This window comes from Dysidea avara, chromosome 1 (genome assembly GCF_963678975.1).
Source record: "Dysidea avara chromosome 1, odDysAvar1.4, whole genome shotgun sequence".
NCBI classification, from domain to species: domain Eukaryota; kingdom Metazoa; phylum Porifera; class Demospongiae; order Dictyoceratida; family Dysideidae; genus Dysidea; species Dysidea avara.
In genome coordinates this window covers 39,915,494-39,942,099 of record NC_089272.1, presented here as the reverse complement: position 1 = coordinate 39,942,099, position 26,606 = coordinate 39,915,494, and the positions used below count along the sequence as shown (strand labels likewise).

At 38.5% G+C, this 26,606-nt stretch overlaps 1 protein-coding gene across 1 annotated transcript in view; it reads left to right on the top strand.

Moving 5' to 3' along the window:
- The window catches only part of LOC136264320 (uncharacterized), a 32,961-nt gene extending 6,363 nt beyond the window's left edge, over nucleotides 1-26,598 (top strand). Inside the window, exons 2-4 of the mRNA XM_066059040.1 lie at nucleotides 17,904-18,203; nucleotides 19,578-19,859; nucleotides 25,698-26,598. Of these exons, the coding sequence (XP_065915112.1) occupies nucleotides 18,044-18,203; nucleotides 19,578-19,859; nucleotides 25,698-26,362 (1,107 nt within the window). The 5' untranslated portion in view covers nucleotides 17,904-18,043 and the 3' untranslated portion in view covers nucleotides 26,363-26,598. The remainder of the gene's footprint in view (nucleotides 1-17,903; nucleotides 18,204-19,577; nucleotides 19,860-25,697) is intronic.
- The last annotated feature ends 8 nt before the right edge of the window (nucleotides 26,599-26,606 follow it).

The window sequence follows — 26,606 nt, the reverse complement described above, 5'->3', positions numbered from 1 at the left end:
ATAAATATTTTACCCATTGCGTTTTTTGCATTCTACTGTAAAATTAGGCTTGCGCTAACATATGGGATTCTTGCAGAACTGGTCACATTTCATGATTTAAGCCATTTATAAATTATATTTCAGAGGGCTCAGTCTCACATAGGTTTGTAGATGCAACTCAAATAAGAGCGTTGCTCTGAGTCCTCTCTGATAGTTAAATAAATTTTGGAGTACTGAATCTGAGGACTAGTTGGCTTCCTTTTGTCTGCTCCAAGTAGTGATTTGTTCTGCTCTGAAAACAACAGTGTGTGTTGTTCTGTTCCAAGAACTATGATGATTTGAATAAAGATGATGAATGGTTGTTCTGCTTGATTCACCATAAGTGTGGCAAGGTGCGAAGTTCATTGTTCTTTTCCTACAATGAACATGGTCTCCCAATTTGATTCTTCCGTTGAAAAGTATCAGTATGTACTCCAATTTGTTATATTTCCTGGACGAGACTTACCGATTCTATCATAGCAAAAATCAAAGAACGATTGTTTGAGTTGAGACGCATGTTCGGGCTATGAGAAATATCACGTTGTGGGTTTGATTGTGGTTTTGCACCATACAAAGAGCTGTGAACTTAGCTGTTTGAGAAGGAAAAGTGGCCATTCGTTGATACGTGAGATTGAGCTCTCTGAAGTAAACAAACAAATGTCTGCAAAGGAAGTGTCTTTTTAGGTAGGTTGTGATATCACTTTGAGTCACTTTATCGATTAGTAGAGTGAGAACACAGTACAGAACTTGTGTTTTTGTGTTCATGTGTTGTACCCAGTTAGTTGTACTGGTGATTTGTAACATGAGTCACTTCAGTACTACCGAGATTGCTTTGTAGCAAATGTGACCAGGCCTACGAAAATAGGGCATGCGGGAACATGAAAATTGCTTACTTTAATAAAAGTTGATGCATCATAACTTTGTATACCATTATTGCTTGGCGATGAATTTTCACATTTACTACACACTTCGTTGGCTGTAAAATGCAAGTTACAAAATGAAAATGTTCTATCCCATTACTGAGATATGAGCTATTATGTGGCAGTGTGTAGTCTGTGCCCACATGCCCTATTTTTGCAGGCTGGGTCACAAATATAATTTGAAGACTATTACTTTGTTAAAATGTCAGACAGTGATAGTAGAGCGGCAAAGCAACAAATTTTGATGAAATCATTCACTTTGTGATAAAAGCACCAACTTTTTTGTGGAAGTTGAGTGAGGTACACTAAATAATTTGAGATACGGTGCCACGTAAAAATCATTGCCTTAGGGCATGTTTTGAAACTTTTAAACTAGGTTATAAACCCATTTATAGTTGGTCAGGAAACCATGTAAGTACATTCAAAAATCTTGTGTTTGTTTAAATAGCATGAACATATCTCAAAAACTTTCAAAATGTGGTAACATTACCTGTTTTTAGACACTTCTAATGGAGCCAATATTTCAGTGTTAAAAGTACAGGTACAATCCAATAGAAATAATATATTGCATATCTATGGCTTCGTGTACTACAATCCTCCATGCTTCTTAACATGGCAAGCAAATGACCTGAATGGACATCTCCCTTGATCAGCTTTTGGATATGACCATCACTTGCTTGTCTATTCAGATGCCAAATTTTGTACATTTACTATTGAGCCAACTCAGAACACTTTTATGGCTTCCTCGATACATTTTCTATTCACTTCACTTTTCAGATTCTTTGAGTGTGATATGATTAGTAATTTTAATGGCGCCATATCTAATATGAAATAGTATGAATTAAGCAAATGTTGTACCAAGTTTAGTGCTTCTATCAAAAGGTGAATGGTTTTTTTCGCTTAGCCGCTCTACTATGAAGTCTCACCTTGCTTGTAATCATAGTGTGGCAGACATACACACATTAATATTATTAGTTGCATGATAGCCAGTAATATATTATATATAGAGTCGTGGTCACTGTGCTGACTACCATATATAGTTCTGTGATAGAGTTTGTTGAAGCCTACACATAATGCTTCGCTTAACTTTAGTATCTAAACAAAATTGCAAAGCTGAACATTTTGCTCAGTGGTCATGTGGCAGCAAAATGATTTCTTCTAATGTGAAGATCCTAAAATACAAGTTATTTGGTATGAACACAAGGACAACTGCAATGGTTTCATTATGCCAATAATAGTATTATTATAATGTACATTTTCAAACTTACATGTCGAAAGGCTAATTTGGCTAGTTTTTATGCATGTGATCATAGATAATGTATGTCATATGGATAGGAAATGCGTATTATTTACACAGTGACGTCATGGGCCATCCTCATTTTACTGCGTGTAAACTTTATGGCCGTGACAGGTGAAAAATTTCGCTGTTCTTGTAACCAGCAAATTAGTGCTTGTTGTTTACAGCTGGGTTAGTTACCACCTATACTAATTGGAGGCTGGACTGGGTAGGGACGCTGGAGAGTAGTAAACAACAGTGTAAGAAAATTCAGGTTCTAAGGTGAAATATGGTGTTTCAAAACGGTTGTGCAAATTTCCTAAAGGAACAGAAAATGCAGTGTTGTTTCTTTGCTGCTGTTTACACCACTTGTAGCAGGTAGAGTGTAGTTGGCTAGCTAGATATCACTGCTTCGCTGTATATTTCCACTGTTTCGACAAATCTTCAAAAAAACAGGTACTACTTTGTGCAATTGTTTAGCTCAAGCTGAGCGGTACTGTAACATAAAATTTATTTCAATGTATCACACATTTCTTTGGTTGTGTAAATGCAGTGACGAGAAGTTGGCTAATCATGAACCACGATAGTGGGTTCATAATAGGGATCGCCCATGTTTTTTGCACAAACTCTAATAGAACGCACGCCTAAAAACTACCTTGGAAAGCATCCTCCAACTCAAAACTACCCTCTGGTGGTTATTTGCAATGAGTATTAGTCCACTAGTAAGTATCAAGTGAAAGGAAACAGTATGTGTATTTGGGACAAAACTGAAATTTGCCGTTTTGTTCATCACGAACCACGATAGTGGGTTCATAATAGGGATCGCTCATGTTTTTTGCAAAAACTCTAATAGAACGCACACCTAAAAACCACCTAGGAAAGTATCCTCCAACTCAAAACAACCCTCTGGTGGTTCTTTGCAATGAGTATAGGTCCACTAGTAAGTATCAAGTGAAAAGGAAACAGTATGTGTATTTCAGACAAAACTGAAATATGCCCGTTTGTTCATATTATTATTCTTATTCATAATATTATTATTATTCTTTCACAGGCATAGCGAAGTTTACTAGGAGAATCCTGGGATAAAAAGTAGCAAGGTTTGCTAAATGGATCATTGTGTGTGTCCATGACCTATTTTTGATTTCGTTTTCAGATGGAAACAACCCAAACCGGGCCGTTTCTTCTTAGAATCTGGCTAATAGAATCTGTCTTTATTAAACTCAGTATAGGCCAGGAAGCTTAATCTGGGCTGATGACTTTGTTGCAAGGTGGTTTTTTTGCTCCGTGATCATTGTACGTGGGTGGGTTATCCAGATTAAATACTCTAATAGAGCAGTCATGTAAATACTCTAATAATGCAGTCAAGTGTATAACAACAATCCTTGCACTGAATTTGACAGCTATTAAAGGCACCAGTATTGTAAATTGTAGCTCATATTGGGAGACTCTCAGTCTGTATTCACACTGCAATTTGATCAGTTTCATGTTTGTACTGAAACATTAACGGCGTTACCATGCAGAATGCAAAATTACACTATTCACCACAGTCTTCATTATCAATCAAAGAAATCTATGTTAATTTGTACACGATATTGTAGTCAATAGAGTGAGAAGATATTGCTGAGGAGATGATGTGTTCCAACAACTTGCAGCAAATACTAGTCAATGACATAGGTCTATAGTTCGATGGATTAGTACGCAGGTCTTTCTTGTATACTGGTGTTACAAATGCCCTATTCCAGTCTGAAGGGAGGTCACCTTAATGTATAATGTAGTCAAGTATATAACAACAATCCTTGTGTAACAAGGTTTACCCGCGCGACAACGACCTTCAAGTTGATTTAGCAATCATGAATTAAAGCAAAAGTATAGCGGGTAATGAATACAAAACTAGAGAGAGCGAACCACACTCAACTTGGCCTTATATACTAAAAGATTACATCATGATTATTATTCAATATTATGTCACAGTCTAATTAATCATCATTACATCATCCTCTCCTTTAATGTATGCCCAGCATACTACCAACGAACGTAATTATCATATCTAGTAGGTGGCTGATGAGTTCTAGAAGGGTATCTTCTTGGTACATCTACAACCTCTGTAGATAAATGTTCATCACTTGACTGCTGAGATACAGTTGCACTTTCTGTCTCCTGTTCCTCCACCACAGGTTCCAGCACCCTAGACTGTTCAGAAGCAATTGTCAGTTGATTGTCATTCCCCACACTGTCATCACCTGCACGATCAGTCAATTGATCATCATCCTCACCCTGTACATTTTCATCAATATCGTCATCATCACTTGAATCCTCTAGCATCAAATCAGTCTCTGAATTCAACCCTGACTCCAAGTGGTGCAACCTTGCAGGTGTTGAAGATACGAAGGCATCATTCCGTGAACCATATGCGATGCTACTAGATTCCTCCCTAATATCTGAAGGGCACAATTTCAGTCGATTAAAATGGACTACCAATCGCTGCCTCCTACCTTGGCAGCGTTGAATCCTATAAGTCACATCAGATAACTTCTTAAGAATCTTGAAAGGTCCACTCCATGGGCGATGCAGTTTCTTACAATAGCCACGAGGAACAACAGATGTATACAACATAACCAAATCCCCCACACTGAAGGGCCTGCCATGCCTTTTACGATCGTACAACTCCTTTTGCCTATCTTGTTGTAGTCCCATTCTGCTCTGCACCTGATAGTAGGCCTCTTGCATAATCCTACCCTGCTGAGATACAAAATCATTAGCATTCTCTGCAATCTTACCAACTTCACACAACAGGTCTACAGGTATCCTTGCCTTTCTCCCAAACATAAGGAAGAATGGAGAATATCCAGTGGTAGACTGAATACTGGTATTATATGCCATACAGGTAGCCCTCAGGTGTGATTCCCAATCTTTATGATTTTCAACTACAGTTGCAAGCATGCTCAAAATTGTACGGTTTGCCCTTTCCACTAATCCGTCCCCTTGTGGATGGTAAGGGGTAGTACGAGTTTTCTGAATCTGTAAAAGTTTACACAACTGTTCAATGATTTTACTTTCGAATTGCCTGCCCTGGTCCGAATGAAGTCTATCTGGCAAAGAGAACCGATAAAACATCTCATTTAACAATTTACAAGCAACTGTCTTGGCTTCCTGATTAGGTATGGCCCATGCTTCCAACCATTTGGTAAAGTAGTCCTCAGCTACCAAAATATAACAGTTTCCATGTTCGTTCTGAGGAAAAGGGCCCATAATGTCCACAGCAATCATTTCCATAGGGTACTGAACCTTAACAGGCTGCAAAGGAGCCCTACTATGTGGTGGTGTAGTTTTCCGAGCAATACACTTGCTACAAGTAGCACACCAACTCTGAACATCATTAAAGTGTCCCGGCCAGTAAAATCTTTCCTTCAACTTTGCAACTGTTTTCTCCACCCCAAAGTGCCCACCACCAACATCTTCATGTACTCCATGTAATATCTCTTTCTTGAGACTATCAGGAACAATCAATTGGGCCACTGCATTGGTACCTGCCACATTCTCAAAAAGTCGACATAAGATCCCATCCTTAACCAACAGCTGATCCCAAAGCTGTACCATTTTTCTCCATTTCGGTCCTCCATGAGCAGATGTAGGCAAGTTACCAGCTTCCTTAGCTCTCAGAAAGGGTCCCACAAGGCTGTCCTCCAACTGCTGGTTTCTCAGGTCTTGAAAGGTGTAAGTAGATGACAGGAATGTAGTGGCTACCATCTGATCAACCAAAGCATCCACATCCTGATCACAAGGGAGGCGAGATAATGCATCCGCATTATTATGCAACTTGCCTCTGCGATGCACTATTTCAAAATCAAATTCTTCCAACTGTTCTAACCAGCGAGCCAATTGACCCTCTGGCTCTTTAAAGTTCCTAATCCACACCAGTGAGCCATGATCCGTACGCAATTTAAATTGCCTTCCCAGCAAATATGGTCGAAAATGATTTAGAAATGTAACCACTGCTAACAACTCCTTACGGGTAACACTATACCTCCTCTCAGCCTTGGTTAAAGAGCGACTCGCATATGCCACAACATGTTCTTCACCATTGTGTTCCTGAGAAAGAACTGCCCCAACACCTTGGTTACTAGCATCTGTGTCCAATATAAATGCCTTACAACAGTCAGGAAAAACGAGTACTGGTGCAGACACCAAAGCCCTACGTAATGCCTCAAATGATTCCTGACACTGAATGGTCCATTTAAAAGGGCGATTACGTTCAGTAAGCTGGTATAATGGTCTTGAAATCTGAGCACAATCTTTAACAAACCTTCTATAATAATTAACGAAGCCCAAAAACTGCTGCAACTCTTGTTTATTTAATGGTGTTGGCCACTGGAGCACCTTTAACACCTACTCAGGGTCAGTGGCAATACCTTCTGGAGAAACAATATGCCCCAAAAACTTTACCTCCTTCTTACAAAATGAACATTTCTTAAGTTGTACCTTGAGATTAGCATCACTGAGCCGGTTAAAGACTTTAATTAAATTCTGGAGATGTTCATCATATGTGCGGCCCAATACAATAATATCATCAAGGTAAACTAAACAATCATGCCACTGTATCCCAGCCAACAAACTATTCATCAAACGCTGAAAAGTTGCCGGGCCATTACACCACCCAAATGGAAGAACATTAAACTCATACAAACCTTCCGATGTAATGAATGCAGTCTTCTCTCTATCCTTTGGCTGCACTTCTACCTGCCAGTAACTGCTGGCCAAATCTAAAGTGCTAAACAATTGTGAGCCAGACAAAGTTTCCAGAGTATCCTCCACTCGTGGCAATGGATATGCATCCTTTCTTGTGATGGTGTTAAGTTGACGATAGTCAACGCAAAAGCGGCTAGTGCCATCTTTTTTCTTAACCAAAACTATCGGTGAGGCCCATGGACTATTTGAAGGTTTAATAATCTTCTTTTCTAACATATCATTTAGAAGTGTGCGCATTTCCTCTTTCTGTTGTGGTGACATTCTACAAAATCTTTGACGAATAGGTGTAACATTTTTGGTAACAATCTCGTGTTGTAAAATATCCGTACGACCCAGCTGATCCTTTGACACAGCAAATATATCTGCATAATCCATCAGAAGTGTAAACAGAAGATGATTCTCATTATCACTTAATGAAGTATTTTCTACTAATTCCTGAAAAATATCTTCAAGAGCAGACAATTCCTTGCCAATATCATGCGACACAGTGGAGACAGATATTCCACTATCTAAATTAATACCATTCACTGACTTGTGATTATCAACAATTTCAACAGCTTCAGACAAAGTGGCCACGTTGGCTCCTGAATATAGAGTTACAGGCTTCCCTGTTGGATTTAACAGACATATAAATACAGAACTACCACCTTTCACCAGTGCTCTTGCCACAAACAAATCAGAATTCCTTAAATTACTCTCTAACACATAACAACTGCTGAGATTCTGGGTACACCAATTAACACAAGCTAAAATTTCCATTTCACTGTAGCTAAAAATTCTAACATTATCTTGCACCTTAACAGAGAAGACACACGAAGACTTCACAGACTGATCATCCACCTCCTGATTGTGGCAGGTTAAACTATCTTGTTGAAACAACTTGACATTACTCTCCTGTTGGGGTGACTCAATATGTTGGGATGACTCAACATTACTACACATAAATGATGTTGCATCACTACCACCAGGGTCAGCTTCAATCCGATACACATCAACTAGGTCAGCTGTCAGTTTCATGTTCTGCTGTTGACAATTTAAGGTGACAACATGTCCAACACCTGTAATTAATTGTTTATGTAACAGATCAACAGTACATTGTGACAGCAAATCCAAACCAAGGATGGCCTCTGTTACTAAAGGTTCAATAACTACAACTGACAGCTGAAATTTCTCACCCTGAATATCCACAGTCACTTCAGCAGATCCAAACACCCGCAACTGACTACCCTCCGCACCCACAAGCCTCTTCTGATTCCATGGCCTTAAATTCTGTCCAGATTCTTTACACTTCTCCCAAGTGTCCTTACGGAGTATAGTCAGGGCAGAACCCGAATCTACCAAAAATACCACTGCACTACCATTTATTGTGGCTGTAACTGAGAAAGACATGCTAGGATTAACAATTGACACAGCAAAGTTAAACAATTCAAATGCCCTTGTCATTTCCCTTGGGGCCAGAGCGGCCTCCCCAAGGGTTGTCAGTTTCCCTGACTCCAGGACTTCTTGGGCTGGGCACAGCCCCTAGTAAAATGCCCTTCCTGTCCACATCTATAACATACCACTACTCTTTGCTTTGCTGTTGTCTCCCGGTCTGATGGGGGTTCCTCTACCCTCCTCTTTGGAGCCACTTGTTTAGATGATTTTTCCTCCAGCTTATCCAATCGGGCCATTAACTGTGTCATCATTTCCAACAAAGTGCTATCATTTGATTCAACACGCACTGGTGCCACTGCTCCAGCTCTCGCAGAAGTGGACTTAATTAAGAAAGACTCACATTCCAAAGTAATACTGACAGCAGCCTCAATAGTTTTTGGCTTCCTCTGTTTCACACTAAAAGCCACCTGTTCGTTATCTAGCTGAGACAAATATCTCTGAAGTGCTAGCTGTTGCCGAGCTTCATCATCCAATGAAGGATATGCCTTGTCTACCGGAACCCTCAAGTCCTCACCAAAGTCTGGCCAACTCTCAGTTTTCGCCTTATATCGCGTCTGAAACTCTGCAAGATACAGATCCTTACGACTTTCGGGTTCAAACCTTTCCTGTAAGGCTTTCTTAGCATTCTTAAACGTCGCACGAGCAGTTACAGAAAACTTCTTGTAAGCCATCAAAGCCCTCCCCTTAAGACGAACCTTCAGCCACTTCAACTTCTGTTCTTCATCCCAACAGTTTATCTCCGCAATACTCTCGAATTGGTCCATCCAATCTTCATATGACTCCTCTCCCGAGAAGCAGTCCGGAACTATTACTGGCCTACTTTCAGGTTTGCCCTCTGACTTCGACATTGCTCTCTAGTTCTCGCTATCCTGCCAACTACGCCACTTGTAACAAGGTTTACCCGCGCGACAACGACCTTCAAGTTGATTTAGCAATCATGAATTAAAGCAAAAGTATAGCGGGTAATGAATACAAAACTAGAGAGAGCGAACCACACTCAACTTGGCCTTATATACTAAAAGATTACATCATAATTATTATTCAATATTATGTCACAGTCTAATTAATCATCATTACACTTGCACTGAATTTGACAGCTATTAAAGGCACCAGTAATGTAAATTGTAGCTTATATTAGGAGACTCTCAGTCTGTATGCACATTGCAATTCGATCAGTTTCATGTGTGTACTGAAATGTTGACGGTGTTACTATGCAGAATGCAAAATTACACAATTGTCTTCTTCATAATCCATTACTGAATTAATAAAAAGTACACAAACTAGATGAATAAAAAAATTGGAAATTTTAAAATAGGGATCGCTGAAAAAAGCTACACAACAAGAAAGGATCGCTGGGGTGGTAATGTAAACCACAAATCCCTATATTGACTCACCTCAAAATAACAGAGTATGTAAGTAAAGATTTATGACAGAGTCAAAATAGGGATTTGTGGTTTACATTACCACCCCAGCGATCCCTTCTTGTTTTGTAGCTTTTTTCAGCGATCCCTATTCCTATTTTAAAATTTCCAATTTTTTATTCATCTAGTATTATTATTATTCATAATATTATTTTGTTTCACTCATGTACAGCAACAGTTATCCACTTTTTCGTGCTAAAAACTATATAGCCATGCTTACCGAGTCCTTCTTCATGTCCATGACCTATTTTTAATTTCGTTTTCGGATAGAAACAGCCCAAACCGGGCCGTTTCTTCTAGCCAAAATGCCATTACACTCGAGAAGCCATACAAGTTTGTGCTCAAAGTTAAGTTTTTTGGTGTGCACTACTTGTGGCTAATAGAATCTGTCTTTATTAAACCCAGTATAGGCCAGGAAACTTAATCTGGGCTGATGACTTTGTTGCAAGTTGGTTTTTTCGCACCGTGATTATTGTACGTGGGCGAGTTATCCAGATTAAATACTCTAATAGAGCAGTCATGTAAATACTCTAATAATGCAGTCAAGTGTATAACAACAATCCTTGCACTGAATTTGACAGCTATTAAAGGCATCAGTAATGTAAATTGTAGCTCATATTAGGAGACTCTCAGTCTGTATGCACATTGCAATATGATCAGTTTCATGTGTGTACTGAAATGTTGACAGTGTTACTATGCAGAATGCAAAATTACACTATTCACAACAGTCTTTATTATCAATAGAAGAAATCTCATAATCCATTACTGGATTAATTAAAAAGTACACAAACTAGATGAATTAAAAATTGAAAATTTTAAAATGGGAATAGGGATCGCTGAAAAAAGCCACAAAACAAGAAGGGATCACTGGGGTGGTAATGTAAACCGCAAATCCCTATTTTGACTCACCTCAAAATGAAGCATTGTATGGCCAACTTACCAGTTATATGTGCCTTTTGGGGTTCTGAAAAGTGTGTGCTCTCTGCAACTTTTTTCCTGGTTGTCTCCTATTCATGCAATGAAGCCATATTAAGGTATTAATTTTCCTTATCGACACTTTCCTTGACCAGCATATTTAGATGCCACAAAACTATTTAAAGCGCTTATGCTTGGTAGATACCTGTAAGTTCACAATAGTCTCAAGATCACGCCAATTAATGATCTTGGTTGATCAATAACAATTGGCGCGGAGACTATGCCCCTTAGTGGTCTATTTACTTTATCACACCTGGTATTATTGGTCTAGCTGTATTTATAATGTTAACACGGTGAAAATATGTAATAGTGACATTCGCCCTGGTTAGGTGAAAGGCTGACTCACGCTAATCTAATACAGCAGTCACCTTAATAGAACAGTCACACATGCATATAGCTGTGTGCTATGAAAAAAATCAAACAAAAGTAATATATTCAAATAATTACAAATAAAGTAGGGATCCAAGAAATATAAAGTAGTGAAACATTGTTATAACATGTCAGTGTAGCAGATCGAACTATCAATGTAAAAGTAGCCACCAAATATCACCATTCATCTCTGACTTGTTTTGCTACTTTTTGTCACTTGTATCCCTACTTCATATCTGAATCAATAATTGTGACCAAAAAAAAAAACGGTTTTATCACCTATTTAAAAGTATTGAGAAATACTGGTTTTAAGTATTTAGTGTGTTGTAGCTTGCCAATGGTTGAAGACATGTGTACCAAATTTTCACACATTTACACCAATTCCTTACCTTCCAAAGCATCCACTGTGCAAGTAGCCATGCAGTGGTTATTTTTTTTTTTTTGCCATCTTAGATAGTTTTTAATTTGAGGTTGACTGTATCAGGCAAGCTCCAAAAGGGAAGGGAGGTGGGGGCCTGGAAGAAAGGCAAGAGGCCGTTTAAAAAATTGAATAGGAAGGTGTAGGGATGAATTAGGCCACGTTATGGGCCATTCAGGTCTCAAAAACTGGCTTAAATAAAAGGGATTTACAGCACAGATCTTTATTCAACACCACAGAGCTGTACAGCCACATACAGTCAGATCAGAGCTTGATTAAGGTCTCACACTGCACGTACAGATTACCACTGGGCTAGGGAAAAGTTGCCAGCAAAAGCAGACCACTCAAGTCTAGCTGATTTTGACTGTGAAATTAGATAGTTTATTCATGTAGCTTTGTGACGTGTTCCTAGTGAAAAATCGAATCTGCTGAACATGGGCAATAAGACCAGTTTTCTCTGATCCAGTCACAATTTTTGAATATACTGTACTAGTATTTTCAACCTCTCATGATGCTAGGCCTTAGCCTATTATGCTTTTGAGCAATGCTCTAAAATTTCCCATCTTATGCTCGAATTATGCCCTGTTGTGTCCCATTATGCCCCAAATATGCTCTTAGAAAATATCTTGGCTACTCTATTAGAGTATCTAATGCATTGTGGACATTCAACCTTCGGCATGTTCTATTTGAGTATCTTGATCTTTAGGCGCTCTTCCTTTCCCAAGTACTTGTAAATGTGATTTTTTACTGTGCTTTGCTATACTATCTGCACCATGCAATATATGCCGAGTTTCACCTTTTCTGATAACTAATTCCCAAAAGTTGTGCCTATTGTATTGGCTTTACCATATGACAGGAAATGGTGATGAAATAAAACTGTCAAATTTGATGAATTAGTTATTTTAATTCATCTAACGTCTATAAGTACCTGAAAAGTCAATGTTTAGATCTGTGATATCTTGCTTTTCATCAAATTTTAATGCAAGTTCATCATATTTTCCTTTTGACAATATTTCCTGTTGTATGGTATGCTCAATGCTTTGCTTATCTATTATATATGCACCAGAATTATGTTGGCATAATCAGTGCAGGCCTACATGATGCATAACTTCAAGAGTTCATAATACAGTAGTAAGATCATGAACTCTTGCCTTTTATGCCATCTTGCCATGACCATGCATTTTCAGCCTTTAATGAGTGTTTGGTTGCCTATATGGCAGGGGTTAGGGGATGCAGATATTCCATTCAAGTACTGAGATATGACCTGTTGAGTGACGGGGTGTAGTTTGTGCCCACATCCCCTGTATTTGCAGGTTGATTTTAGGCTGATGAGATTATTAGACAAGCCAAGTTACAGTATGTGCCTGGCCATGTAAGCTATAAACACACGTTTCCTTAAAACTTTTTATGTGGATTCATGGGTTAAAGTTCTCTATGGTTATTGTATTAAAGTAGTTTATCTATCATAATGCACTTGACTGCTCTATTAGAGTATCTTGATTTTCATATGTACAAGGACACTTTTGGTTAATAGTTAAGCATCAAAGTCATGCTTAATTGTGGGGTGTAGCAGCAGCTGGTGGATTTACTGTTGTAGTATTTACTGTTGTAGTATTTACTGTTACATAATTATACATACATAAGAAAAGTCTTGTGGACAACCAAGTAATCCTGTCTCTGGCACAAACACTGCATTCTTTTCCTTCATTGGCTTTGTATACATAGTACACCTATGTAATTTGTCACACTTGTAGCTTAGGATCTTCCTTTAACTCTACTGTAGTAGGTTGCCTATGGCATGAAAGAAATATCCTTGTCGAAAGAGGTTTTTAAGTTGTCATGTAAGTATATCTTGCAACATATGAAATATGATCAAACTGTATGGAAATAAAGCATACGTACTGTGGAAATATGTACAGCATATGTTCTGCTATAATGTAAAGTGTTTCTAATATGTGAATCACAAGAGTATTGCAGTACCTGTATGTATTTTTAAACAGGTCTGATCATCGATGTGTTTTATTTTCATAAAGCCATTATGCAATGGCCGATCCAATATTGAAAGAAGCATATAATATTATTTGATTGCATGTTCAACGTTGTTACAAATGTGTGTTTATTAATGAAATTGTTCTTGTGTTCAAAGCACAGACTACCATATGTCATGTGGCCAGAAAGCCGGCGAGTCACACAGTGTATATATTGACAGGTAGAAAGGAAATGTAATTTTCATGCCTGCATAGAGCTCCATGGTCCCTGCTAGCTCCAAAGCTAGCACACAATTTTTTGTATTATAGCTGTTCACCAGGTAGGGTAAGACAGACAGTGGTACTGGGCGGTATTGAAAAATAGCAAACGATATACCTTCCATAAAAAGTATCACAGTATTACTAAATATCACGGTATTACTAAATATCGTGGTATTAATGAAAAAGCCATTAGTATTAAAGTAACTGGGATTTACCTCAACAAAAATACCAAATGCCCATGCATGGTAGCTCAGCAAACCTCAGGGGCGTCTGGATTCAGTGGACTGGAATGGTGGAACGGACTGGAATGGAATGGTGGAATGGACTGGAATGGTGGACTGGAATGGAATGGTGGAATGGAACAGTACTTTGGTAATTACAATTGGTGGTCACCTCTTTATAAAGACCACCTTCTAACAAAGACCACATTCTAACAAAGACCACCTCTTTATAAAGACCGTTTTACTGTAATGTTTAAAATGCTGCTATCTTGTTGTTTTAGAGTGTATCCCCATAGAATGGTCTTATTGATCAGTTGTGCGCCACATGCCTAGAAAAATCAGAGTGATATCTGATTTGTAATACAGCAATATACCCCATGCAAAAACAGTTTGGCTGTATAAAGTGACGTCCCCATCAAACTAAAAGTAACTTACAACTAAAGTAGCTATATTATTTGGGTGAGGCCAAGAAATACTGACAAATAACTTGCTATAATTTATAGAAATTTGGTCCATCATCATTCACTCATACAGTCTTGCTGCATTCCTAATTAATTCCCTGTAACTCTAATTGGCTAGTAATTTACTATAATTAGCACTTTACAGTGACCAGCACTGAAGGTCTGACAGCAACATGTGCTGCAGCCTTAGGAGTACCTAACCTAATTCAAGGACTTAGAACTAGCTGCCTTTTTTCTCCTCTACAACACTGGACTATTGAGAAAGGTACCAATTTACTAGCCAATTAGATTTACAGGGAATTAATACAGTCAGACTGCACAAGTCAATGATAAAGGACCAAGATTATTGTAAATTATACTTAGTTGCCAGTATATATTGACATTCATTTCTAGATATTAGCTCCTTTAGTTGCCAGTTGCTTTTAGTTTCATGGACACATATTTTTTGTATAGCCAAGCTGTCTTTTGTATGGGGTATATAGCTATTACTGTATTGTATCATAAATCAGATATCACTGGCTTTTCTAGGGGACATAACATGTGGCACACGATTCATCAATAAGACTGTCTTATAGGGCTCTAAAACAACAATTCAGATATTAAAGTAAAAATGGTCTTTGTAAAGAGGTGGTCTTTGTTAGAAGGTGGTCCTTTAAAAGAGGTGACCACTAATTGAAATTACCTAAGTACTGTTCCATTCCAGTCCATTCCACCATTCCATTCCAGTCCAGTCCACCATTCCATTCCAGTCCAGTCCACCATTCCATTCCAGTCCAGTCCACCATTCCATTCCACTGAATCCAGACGCCCAAACCTCAGGTACAAATTATCACAAACAAACTTGTTTACATAGTTTGGTTAGCTGACTACATCAGCACCTGCCTACAAACATTGTCACATGTCTGGTTACCTTCTAAATATGGGATGAAACAAGCCCACAGGGAAGTCATAGTGCCCAGACGGCATGGCAGTATTAAAAAAAAAACAGGTGGTATCAAAACCTGTATGACTTAAATATCACAGATTACTAACAATACCGGTATATCACACAGCTCTAACAAACAGCTAAATTCGCTCGACCTCTTCATGAGATATGGGTAACAAAAGTTTTAATTTTTTCATTTGTAAGGGGTCTATAGGGCCCTATAGATTATTCTTTTCGCACACTTTAAAAAATTTGTTATGAATTGCAAATGCATAACTTGATTACGTACCTTGAAATCTAGTACAATAAAGAGCATATAAAGGTGAATTCACGTACTAAGTTTGCTGATAAGTATCCATAGTACAGTACAGTGGAACCTGTCTATAATGGTCATCTTGGGACCAGATATATCTGGCCTTTATATACAGGTGGCTGTTTTAGAGGAAACCTGTATAAGGTGGTCAGCAGCATTTTAGTGGTTATGGCCGTTTTAAATGAGTGATTATTATTAAGAGGCTCGCGCCAATCGCAATGCAGTAATATTTTAGTACAGAAAGGACAAGGTGAGCTTGTTATGAATGTTGGTTATAGCTATTGAATACGTTTAAGCAATGAAGCCTGATAATTATATAGTATTCATTGAAAGGCAGGAAGTGTGATAATTGTGCATTAATTGAAACATAGATAATTAACTCGTTAATTATCTATGATTGAAATGGTGCCGTGGTGCCAGACAGTTGGCTTAACAAGCCACCATAAAAGGTAGCGACCACTATATGAGGAGAAAGTTATGTATACAGTGATTCAGAGGCGAATTCTTAGTTGGCCGTTATACGCGTTAGACAGGTGACCGCTTAATGCCGACAACAATGCATACATTTGTATGGGAAAATATTTAGGACCTCGTGTCCATGGCCGTTATGTAGAGGTGACTGCTTAATCCAGGTGACCGTACCACAGGTTCCACTGTAGTATGAACGTGTTAGAAAAAAGATTGATTTGTCATGGCTAAAGGGTAAAACTGCTAACAGGAATAACTTGAAAGTTGATAATTATGTACATAGGCTAGCCATCATAGCGATACCTTTTGATGGTTAAAAAAACAAAAAAAATATGGAGTTACAAAGCAAAACCAAATAACTGTAAATCGTGGGGTCGAAATACTCTAATAGAACAGTCACTGCAGGGTAGAAAAAGTACATGAAAAATATCATAAAAACTTACCAGCATTTGAACCAGGGACCTCCATACTGGGCGCTTGAATCTTTAACCACTGAGCTGCTCAATAGTTAAAGTTTATATCAATTGTAGATATTCTAGAACATTCTATGTGTGTTCTATTAGAATTCCAAAAATGTGAACTCTATTAGAGTATTACAAATATTACCAAAAAGTCAAATAAAACAATTATAACTTCTGTCTTCATTATGTAATCATCATTGTGTCTTTAGATAAGAAGTAATGTGGCTAAAAATTCCTAAACCCAGCCTGTAGCTGGATTTGGGGCCATACATATATGTAGATATGAAAATAAATAAAATCCACACAAAACAGCCGAGCTGTGAAAAAAGTGTGGGTGAAATCAAAGGTGGTAGAAATGGTATTATTAGCATTAACATCATTGCAGACATTTGTGAACAGATCTGCGAAAAACCGTCACAATCATGGAAGCCTAAAGTTATATGCAATGTGTGAAATGCTTATGCAATGTATATGCAATGTGTGAAATGCTTAAAAAGGTCCGTAAATTTTTTGAGCACTTTGTTTTTAGTGAAGAAAGCCTAGCAAAAAACCTGGATATATTCTTATTTGCCTGCTCAAGAGGAGCTCGAAATTTTTTGTTTTGTTGCAGTATAGACTCAAGGATACGGAAGTTACAGGTGTTTGTTCACATCAAGTCAAAACAATAGTACGTGATCAATCTTATATATCTAGTGAAGAAAGGTAATACCTTACCCAGTAATCAATTTCCCTACTCATGGTAAACGCGATAGTGCAAATATCAACTCAGTGTGTCATTCTGCTCATACGTAAATTACAAACAAACTTAGTAAGCGCTTGTAATTTATTTTCCCATTTGATGTACAAATCAATTTTTCTGTTGTTACTACTTTGTAGGGCTGTGTCTCCCAAGGTTATTGGCAATGAGGCTGAACTTTTCCAGAGCAAGCACTTGGCTATTATCAAACAGGAATTTGAAAAATGCATGATTGCATCAGGGTTTTGCAGATCTGATCACCTTTCTTGGCCGACACATTTGATTTCATGACTTTTTCACTAGGCTATATTGAAGGCCGCATCCTCTTGGTTATATTTGTGTGGATATAATTATTATTGTATCTACATAGTACAAATTCAGTTTAAAGTTTACAAATTGGATCTCTCAGAATTGAGGATTTTATGACTCTGTTTGTTAAATTTATTGCAGTTTGTGTTTATTTCATTATGCTAGTATTTTTCATATATGTAGGTCCTCCTTTTGCTGCAAATTATTTATATGAAGAAGAACGTTGTTTAACCGATTTCACCATATCATGGGATCCTGTCGCCAGTGACCCAGTATGTGGACCAGTTTCATATAATGTGACAGTATCATCATCTAATGGAGTAATGATAACAGTGACTACAAATGGTATTTCGTACAATTTCACTGAATTAACACCTGATAATAATTATACTGTCACTGTGGTTGGTAGAAATGATGTTGGTGTGGGGGGATTTAGTGTAAGAATCATCAATACTGCAACTATGACAGAGGCAACTCCTAGTGGTATGTGTGTGGATATCTTTCCATATTTTCACAAGAAATAATTGTATGTATATGTACAAGAATTATCCTGAGTTGGAAATCTATCCTACAGTATGCTACGTAACTCTGTAAATTAGGGATCAAGAAGGCTTACATATATGTACATACTTTCTCACGAATTTTTGGCCAGAAAGCAGCCTCACCATACTTTCATGGAAATATTGGTGAGGTACAGTATACCCAAGCCTAAAGGTGCATTTTAATCGACGAAAAACGCTTCAAATAAGCTGCTAAAAAATTTTAAATAATTTTTAGAGTAAAATTTTTCTGTTGACTTATTTACTAATACCTTCAGATAAGTGTAATGGCTTAGGTAACAGGCTTAACATTTTTTTTCTTTGTTCAACATCACTTTAGCCTGACAAGTGCCTTTTAGCATACCATAGTGTGTACAGTGCATGTATCATGGGCTTGTCTTTGTCCTATGTGTCCCATTTCTTTTTCACTGACAGCACAAGATGTTGATTCATACCTACCTGACTATCATGGTAACAATGGGAATCATCTGTATTTTTCATAGTAACTGGATTGATTACATGAATGTTTTCTTGTACTGCTCTTTGTTTGAAATGCTGACTGAACATTGCTGAAGATTAAGCGTAATAACCTCTTCACTTCTTAGTATTAGTAGTTGGGATACATAAATTACTTTTATCTGCAGAGATGGTTATAATTTTTCAGCAATGATCATACAAATGTCAGACAAACTATTTTGTTGATCTGATGTGCCTGCCAGTCACTCAGCCAACACACAATTTACCTTTAAATACTTGTTTACATTGGAATGGACTACTGGACTGGTGTTTTTTGGTTTGCATTTTTCAACACTTTTGTTTGGCACATTGGCCGTTACAGTTTCTTCAACACTTGTTTTAGTCATAACTGCTGGAATATGAGTGTGATGTGTGCCAAGATTATGTGTTACCCTTACGCATACGGTAGGAAGGCAGTTAAAATTGAAGATATGACAATAATCTCACCACATTGTAAATACACATGAGACACATACCGTTGGGGCTACAGAAACAAAACAAAGGTTTTCGAATTCTCCATGAGCAGGTGAATCAGATGGTGATCGATTAGAGACTTCCTTCTCTGAGTAATGGCCTGATAAAATCTTGTGTATTTTCTTTGTAGCATGCATAATTTTACGGATTCTTTTAAAACTTTGGTTTATTCTAAAGTCAAAACGCATGCTTGTGCAAACAAGTCAGGTTTTTGCTGAGGCAGTCACATTTTTGTATGCCTGCGCTGTATACATACATATACACATGTGTGTGTGTGTGTACATACGCACATACAGTATGTGTGTAATTGCTTTTTATGTTTGTTTAGGTGTGGCCAACCTTACAAACACAACTTACACTCCAAACATAATAAATGTAACATGGGATCCTGCTAGTAGTCCTTATTGTGGAGAAGTGTTATATTACCAAGTTGTGATATCATCTGATGGACACTGCAACATAGTGAATGATACCATCAGAGCAATGAATTTGTCTGCCACTTTTTCCAATCTGAAGAGTAACACAACCTACATAATTACAGTGTCTGCTGTTAACAGAGCTACAGTTGGGTTGTCTGAAATGATAAATGTAGCAACTGCAATATCTTCAGGTTATTTATTGTGTGTGGAAGTGTGATTATTAGCATGCAGTATTGGAAATTTTTATTTATGTTTAAAACAAACTCGATTCTATTACCATGTATGTATATGTACAGTAAGTTGCCTGTTTTCATGCTTATGTTACATGTTGGCCAAAAGGTTTCACATGTGTTGCACATACGTTCAATGCATGTCCAACCCATACAGAGCAAGGCTGCCTAAGCTAATGGAGAGCATGTTTATTTTATGCCTGGTGATTATGTAGCACAGGCTTCGAGGGTTATACAGTAACACCAAATACAACCTTGAATACAACACTTCTCAAAAGCACATGTATAGAGTCATGTGATATATATTCTAATTAATGTTACATTATGTGTATGCATGTGATGTCTGTGTTCTATTGCATAAGAAGTAGACTAGTTATAACCATATTGCAGTATCCTCCCCCTAGATCTTGTGTCCTCACAAGGTTATTGTCAAACAAAGTCATCATATCAAGCTGGGGGGTCTGTGAGCTCTCAGTGGTCTGATATCGAGTGCGCTGGTGCCCCCTTGGTAAACCATAAATTACCCCTGCTGACAAGTGTTAACATCATAACATAACCTCAAAGCATGTGTAAATATGTGATTGTAATAGCTGTAATTGCTGGACAAGATGTTGATGGTCACTTTTGTACCACCCTAAACCTTCCAGCAGGCTTGTTGAGTACATATTGTGTCTGCCAATATACACACAAACCAATTAACCAGTTATTGCCAATTATTGGTAGGCAATTAACCAGTGACAAAAATTTTGTAGGTGTACAGCACTACTTTCCAGAAGGATGCAAACTTCTTGGTATGTACTTTGGATGCTACGGGAGTGTACAACCACACTCTGTCACCTATTTGGAACTCCTCAGAAACACCACAATTATAATGTGTCTGCTGTTGGCATGCATGTTGTGTCCATTATTACTCTCTAGCACTAGTGTAAGAGGCTTTCATTTGGTGATGCGCTTCTTATACAAATTAGGGGTAAGAAGAAACTTTACTACATTGTAATCGTCCAAGGATGACATCAACAGGAAGTTGGGATGAACGAGCAAATGTGAGGCGAAATGGACTAAACTTAGTGACTATGAACTGCAGTCCTATAAGCAAAAAGCCTTAGGAAGTTGGGAATTCCAGTCATGCTGGTTCTCATCGACCATCTTGGATAACATTGCTTCCACTGTGCGATTAAATCGCTCCACTTAACCATTTCCCTGCAAGTGGTATGCAGATGTTTTGGTATTTGTAATGCCCAACATCTGGCAAAAAGAGTGGATGACACTGCTGCACGGATTAGCTCCTTGGTCACTGTGAAGGCTTGTGGGTACACCATAGCGACACACAATTCATTCAGTAGGATAATTGTTAATGTAATAGTGGTTGTGTCCTTCAGGGGAAAAGCTTCTACCCATTTCGTAAACAAATCAGTGACCACCAATCAGTGACCACCAACGTGTATTTGTTACCCTGTGATGATGTTGGAAGAGGTCCCATAATGTCCCAGCTAATCTTTTCAAATGGGTGAGAGGCTTGAATGGTACCCAAAGGTGCAACAGGAGTTGAATGAGGAGGGTTGCACCTCTGGAATTGGTTATATTGTTTCACCTAGCGTTCTACATCTTGCTCATATCCAGGCCAGTAAAAGTGTGTTCTTACATGGTCAAAGGTCTTCTTTACTTCCAAGTGACCCAGTTGGTTATGTACTTCCTGGAGTATCATATTCTGTAAGCCTGCAGAGACTATCACTTGTTTGTAAGTTAAAGAGGTGCTTGCATCTGTGTATTGTCTACAAACAAGGCCATCTCTGACAAAACATTTGCGAAGGCCTGGAGGAAACTCTTGTGGAAATATATTCTTTTCCAGGTGTTGTCTGAGATGAACAAGTTGGGGATCTTCCTGCTGGGCTTGGACAACTGAGTTGGTGGAGGCAGGACACATTTCAGTAGCTATGGTTGCTATTGATGAGAAGTCACATGGAGGCCTCCTTGTAGGGCATCAGCATTTGTATTGCTGGTTCCTTTTTTGTACTCAATTGTAAAATTGAATTGCTGCAAAAATAACAACCAGCGGGTAAGATGACTACCTGTGTCCTTCATGCTCTTGAGACAAGTTAGAGGGTTGTGATCAGTTAAAAGCTGAAAAGGAAAGCCATACAAACATGGGTAGAATTCCTTGACTACACCCACTACAGCAAGGGCCTCACATTCTATTAGGTGACCTGCAGTTCAAATCCTGGGGTTGGAGGAATTTTTTCTTTACTTTGTCCCCTTTTCTGTTACATCCTATTAGTCATTAAGTTAAGTCATTAAATTAGTCATTAAGTCTAAGTCCTTGAAATTAGGTTAGGTAATCCTAAGGCTGCAGCACATGTTGCTGTCAGACCTTCAGTGCTGGTCACTGTAAAGTGTTAATAATAATATTAATAATACTGTTGAATAATTTCTCTGTGCTTTCTGCAGCTGCCGACTCCAGTAAGCTTACACACATTTGCAGCTATCTTGTATTTGGCTGAGAACTCCACCGATAGCTATATCAGAAGCATCTGTGGCCACTATAAATGTGCCGGTAAACCTGGGGTAGGCTAGAATTGGTGGAGAGGTGAGCTTGAATTTAAGAGTTTTGAATGAGGAATCACAAGCTTCACTCCAATGAAAGCCCTTTGGATTCTTTCTTAGTAGCTGGTGCAATGTTTGCATACCCTGGGATAAAACGTCTGTAGTAGTTAGACAGTCCAATACATTTTTTGACTTCCTTGTTGCCAGCAGGTGTAGGATAGTTAGTGACCGCTTTTAGTTTTGCTTTGTCTGGTTCAACTCCCTTATCGGAAATGATGTGACCTACATACAGTAGATGAGTAACTGGCTTCTGAGCAAATTGACACTTCTTTAATTTCAACTTTAAGCCAGCTGACTGAAACCTTTCAAAAATTGATGTTAATCATTCCAAATGCTCCTCAAATATTGCACTGAATATGATTACATTGTCCAAATAATCAAACACTGTTCACCAGACAAACCCGCTAAAATACACTCCATTAAGCATTGAAAGGTTGCAGGAGCATTGGTGAGGCCAAACGGCATAAGGTTAAACTCAAAATGGCCTTGAGAGGTTGAAAACGCAGTCTTCTTGTCAGATGGGTCAACTTCTACCTGCCAGTAGCCGGATAAGAGGTCTAGGCTAGTAAACAGAGTTACACCAGCCAGGGAATCCAGAGTGGCATCTATCCGTGGCAGAGGATATGCATCACGGTACGTCACTTATGCAAAACCCCCAGGCTCCATCTTTCTTTTTTATCCTTACTACTGGCAATGACCACAGACTAAAACTGTGCTGGATGATTCCCTGCTGAAGCATTTTCTGGACCTCTGAATTTATAGTGCTCTGTAATGTCACAGGTTGACGGCGCACTGGCTGGTGAATGGGAGGACTCTCTGTATGTATGATGTGTCTTACCACGGAAATTCGCCCCAGGGAATCATCTTCAGTGGAAAACAAGTCAGCATACTGCTTAAACAAGGCCATTAATTCCTGGTGTTGGGAAGGTGACATGGTTGGTCCTGTCATGTCGATGTTAGGAAGTTCATATGTGTTAATAGCAGGTGATTTGGAATCCTGGGTTTCCACAAGATATACAGCTGTATGTCTGCCAAAGGTGTCACCTCGCCAATCTTGGTACCTTGGTAGAGCTTCACAGAGGTGGGGCTCATGTTCATGATCTGAATCAGTGCATGATTATTCAAAACTGGGCTAAGAGTCCTAGCAGCAAGAAGGTACTGTGGCAGCTTAGCAGTAGCCAGTGGCTCAATTAAAGCACTTAATGGACTTTTCAACTTGACCTCCTCCGGCAGAGCAATGTTAATCAGCTGAACCGATCAGCCAGGGATAATGACAGTCTCAAGCACAGTTGTGGTATAGCATGGAGAAAATTGTAATATACCTTTAGTCAAAGTACTGTAAGTGGTATTTCATTACCCTTGATCACTACACAATGACACTTGTAATTAATTATAACCTCATTTGCTAACAACTAATCTACTAACAGACAATCACACTGTAAAAAATGCCAAAAAATGACAAAAAGCATACGTTGTTTCAGCAGAACTGTTAATTGCTGTTTTAACATTCTAGATGTTTTAACGAAAAGTGACTGCTAGTGTAACGACAATTTTTTACTTTAACAAGAAAATTATGTTACAACAACAAAAATTCCCCGTTGTTATTTTAATAAATGAAGTGTTTGCTGTTTTTTGCAGCAGGGATAACAAGTTCTTTGTTAAAATGAAAAATCCTTTTTTACAGTGCAACAGTTAACTTGCTAACAACTACAAATACCTGCTCAGTATTAAAGGCTCCAATGATAACAGGAATCTTAACGTGTCCCACCACATCCAGGGGAGAACCATTTGCCCCTACAGGTGCTGACGATGTCACGAAACTCACTGGCAATAGCATCTAATTGTACTATGGACATTACAGCTCTTGAGTCTAGTATGAAAGTAATTAGAGAGTGTCCTATCAAACCATTAATGCGTAATATTGTACTAATGTGTGGTGACTCACTACTGTCCTTACATTGTGCTTGGTGGGTTATGGCTGGTGGGGTCAGCTCTCACCCACCTGCGATGTTGGCCCATAGTAGTTTAAAGGGCAGTTCCTAACAAGTGGCCTTCCTCTCCATAATTATAGCATGGGCACTCATGATGGTCCCGTCTCTGCCCTTGGCCCAGTCCACCAGCATAGGCTTTCCTTGGGTATTGTGGATTTGAAGATCTTTGTGACATTCATACAGCCATTTCTAGAGATGCCAATTGCTTAGTTAGTTCTCCCAAGGAACTTAGCAGCATCAGGTAACCCTGGTTTCCTTTTTGGTTGCGACATAGCATCACTGTCATCACTTCCATTGAACTTAAGGGTTTGTTCGATATCCACAGCATCTGCAAGGGCTGAAGCAAAATCGGAAGGCTTCTTTCGTAGTAGAAATTGGCGGCTTATTTCTGGTCACAGTTCCGTAAGAAACCTTTGAAGTAGTACAGCAGAAGTCATCGCTTCCCCTGGATATGCAACTTTAAATAACTTCTTCAGGGAAGAAGCATAGTCAGCAACCCTCTCATTTACACTCTGGCTTCTCTCGTTAAAATATTTCAAAGCGACTAAGGGGTCCTTTTTTTCCCAGCCCTCTTCTGTAAAGCCACCTTCAGAAGCTTAAGGTCAGCCTTAGTGGTATCATCAAGCTCAATATAATAATATATAAGCTTACCCCTGGGCAGAGTTGGGATGACAGTGAGTTGCTTAGCTTCATTCCACTCCTTGGCGGTGGCCACAAATTCAAAGTGGGTCCAACTTCTGGTAAAGTCTTCTACCACTAGTTCAGGGAACAGTAGTTCCTGTGTGTCATAGCATCGGGAGTTGTGGAAACTAGAGGCTACGAAAGAGACAGGCAACAAAAATTACTCACTATTACTGGTGTGCTTGCCTCTTGGGGTACCTTTTACGGTCACAGTACGATCCGTCCCACGGTACCAGGATAAATAGCCTATGGTTATCAGTAATCCCACTCCTGTCACCAATGTAGCATGGGCTTCGAGGGTTATACAGTAACACCAAATACAACCTTGAATGCAACACTTCTCAAAAGCACATGTACAGAGTCACGTGATATATCTATTCTGATTAATGTTACATTACGTGTATGCATGTGATGTCTGTGTTCTATTGTATAAGAAGTAGACTAGTTATAACCATGTTACAATTCTGTGATAATTCTCTTGCTTTAAAATTCAAGTTTATTCATATAATGCCTCTATCACTTGTAGGTGAGCAAAATGATGACTTCTCAACAGCAGAAGCAGTTGCTACCAGTATAGTGGGAACATTTCTTTTCACAGTTGTTGTTACTACACTAATCAATATCATCATTATCAGCCTGTATTACAAGCATCAGTATGAAAAGAATATGAAGAGTTCTACAAGTGAAAGTAGTCGATTTAATCCAATTGGTCAAGACGAAATCAAAATGGATACCAATCCATCTTACAGTTTTACTCAAATTAGCAGTAAAAATATCAGAATGGATACTAATCCATCTTACGGTTTTACTCAAATTGGCAACAACACTATCAAAATGGATTCAGACACTGATCCAGATTGCAACACTGCTCAAGTTGACAGTGGAAATATCAGAATGGATACTAATCCATCTTACAGTTTTACTCAAATTGGCAACAACACTATCAAAATGGATTCAGACACTGATCCAGATTGCAACACTACTCAAGTTGACAGTGGAAATATCAGAATGGATACTAATCCAGCTTTCAGTACTACTCAAATTGACAGCAACTCTACCAAAGTGGATATTACCAATCCAACTTACAGTACTGCTAGAATTGATACCACTAATCCAACTTACAGTAGTGCTCAAACTGTCAGTAACACCATCAGAATGGATACTAATCCAGCTTATGATGTCGCAAAATGATTATATTGACAATGTATAATTATGTTATCTATGACTAATATATACAGGTGTTTGTACATTTTTTGCATGTTTCTAACCTAACCTGAGTGTCTGAAACATACGCCTAGAAGTTAATATTGTACCATGAGTAGATACGAACAATATTGGAACGTTGTGTTATAAGAGCTGAAACAAATGTTTGATCCAATCGCTTGATGGTGCTAGTATTCGAATACCTCATGTGATATCAGTCAGTATTCAAATA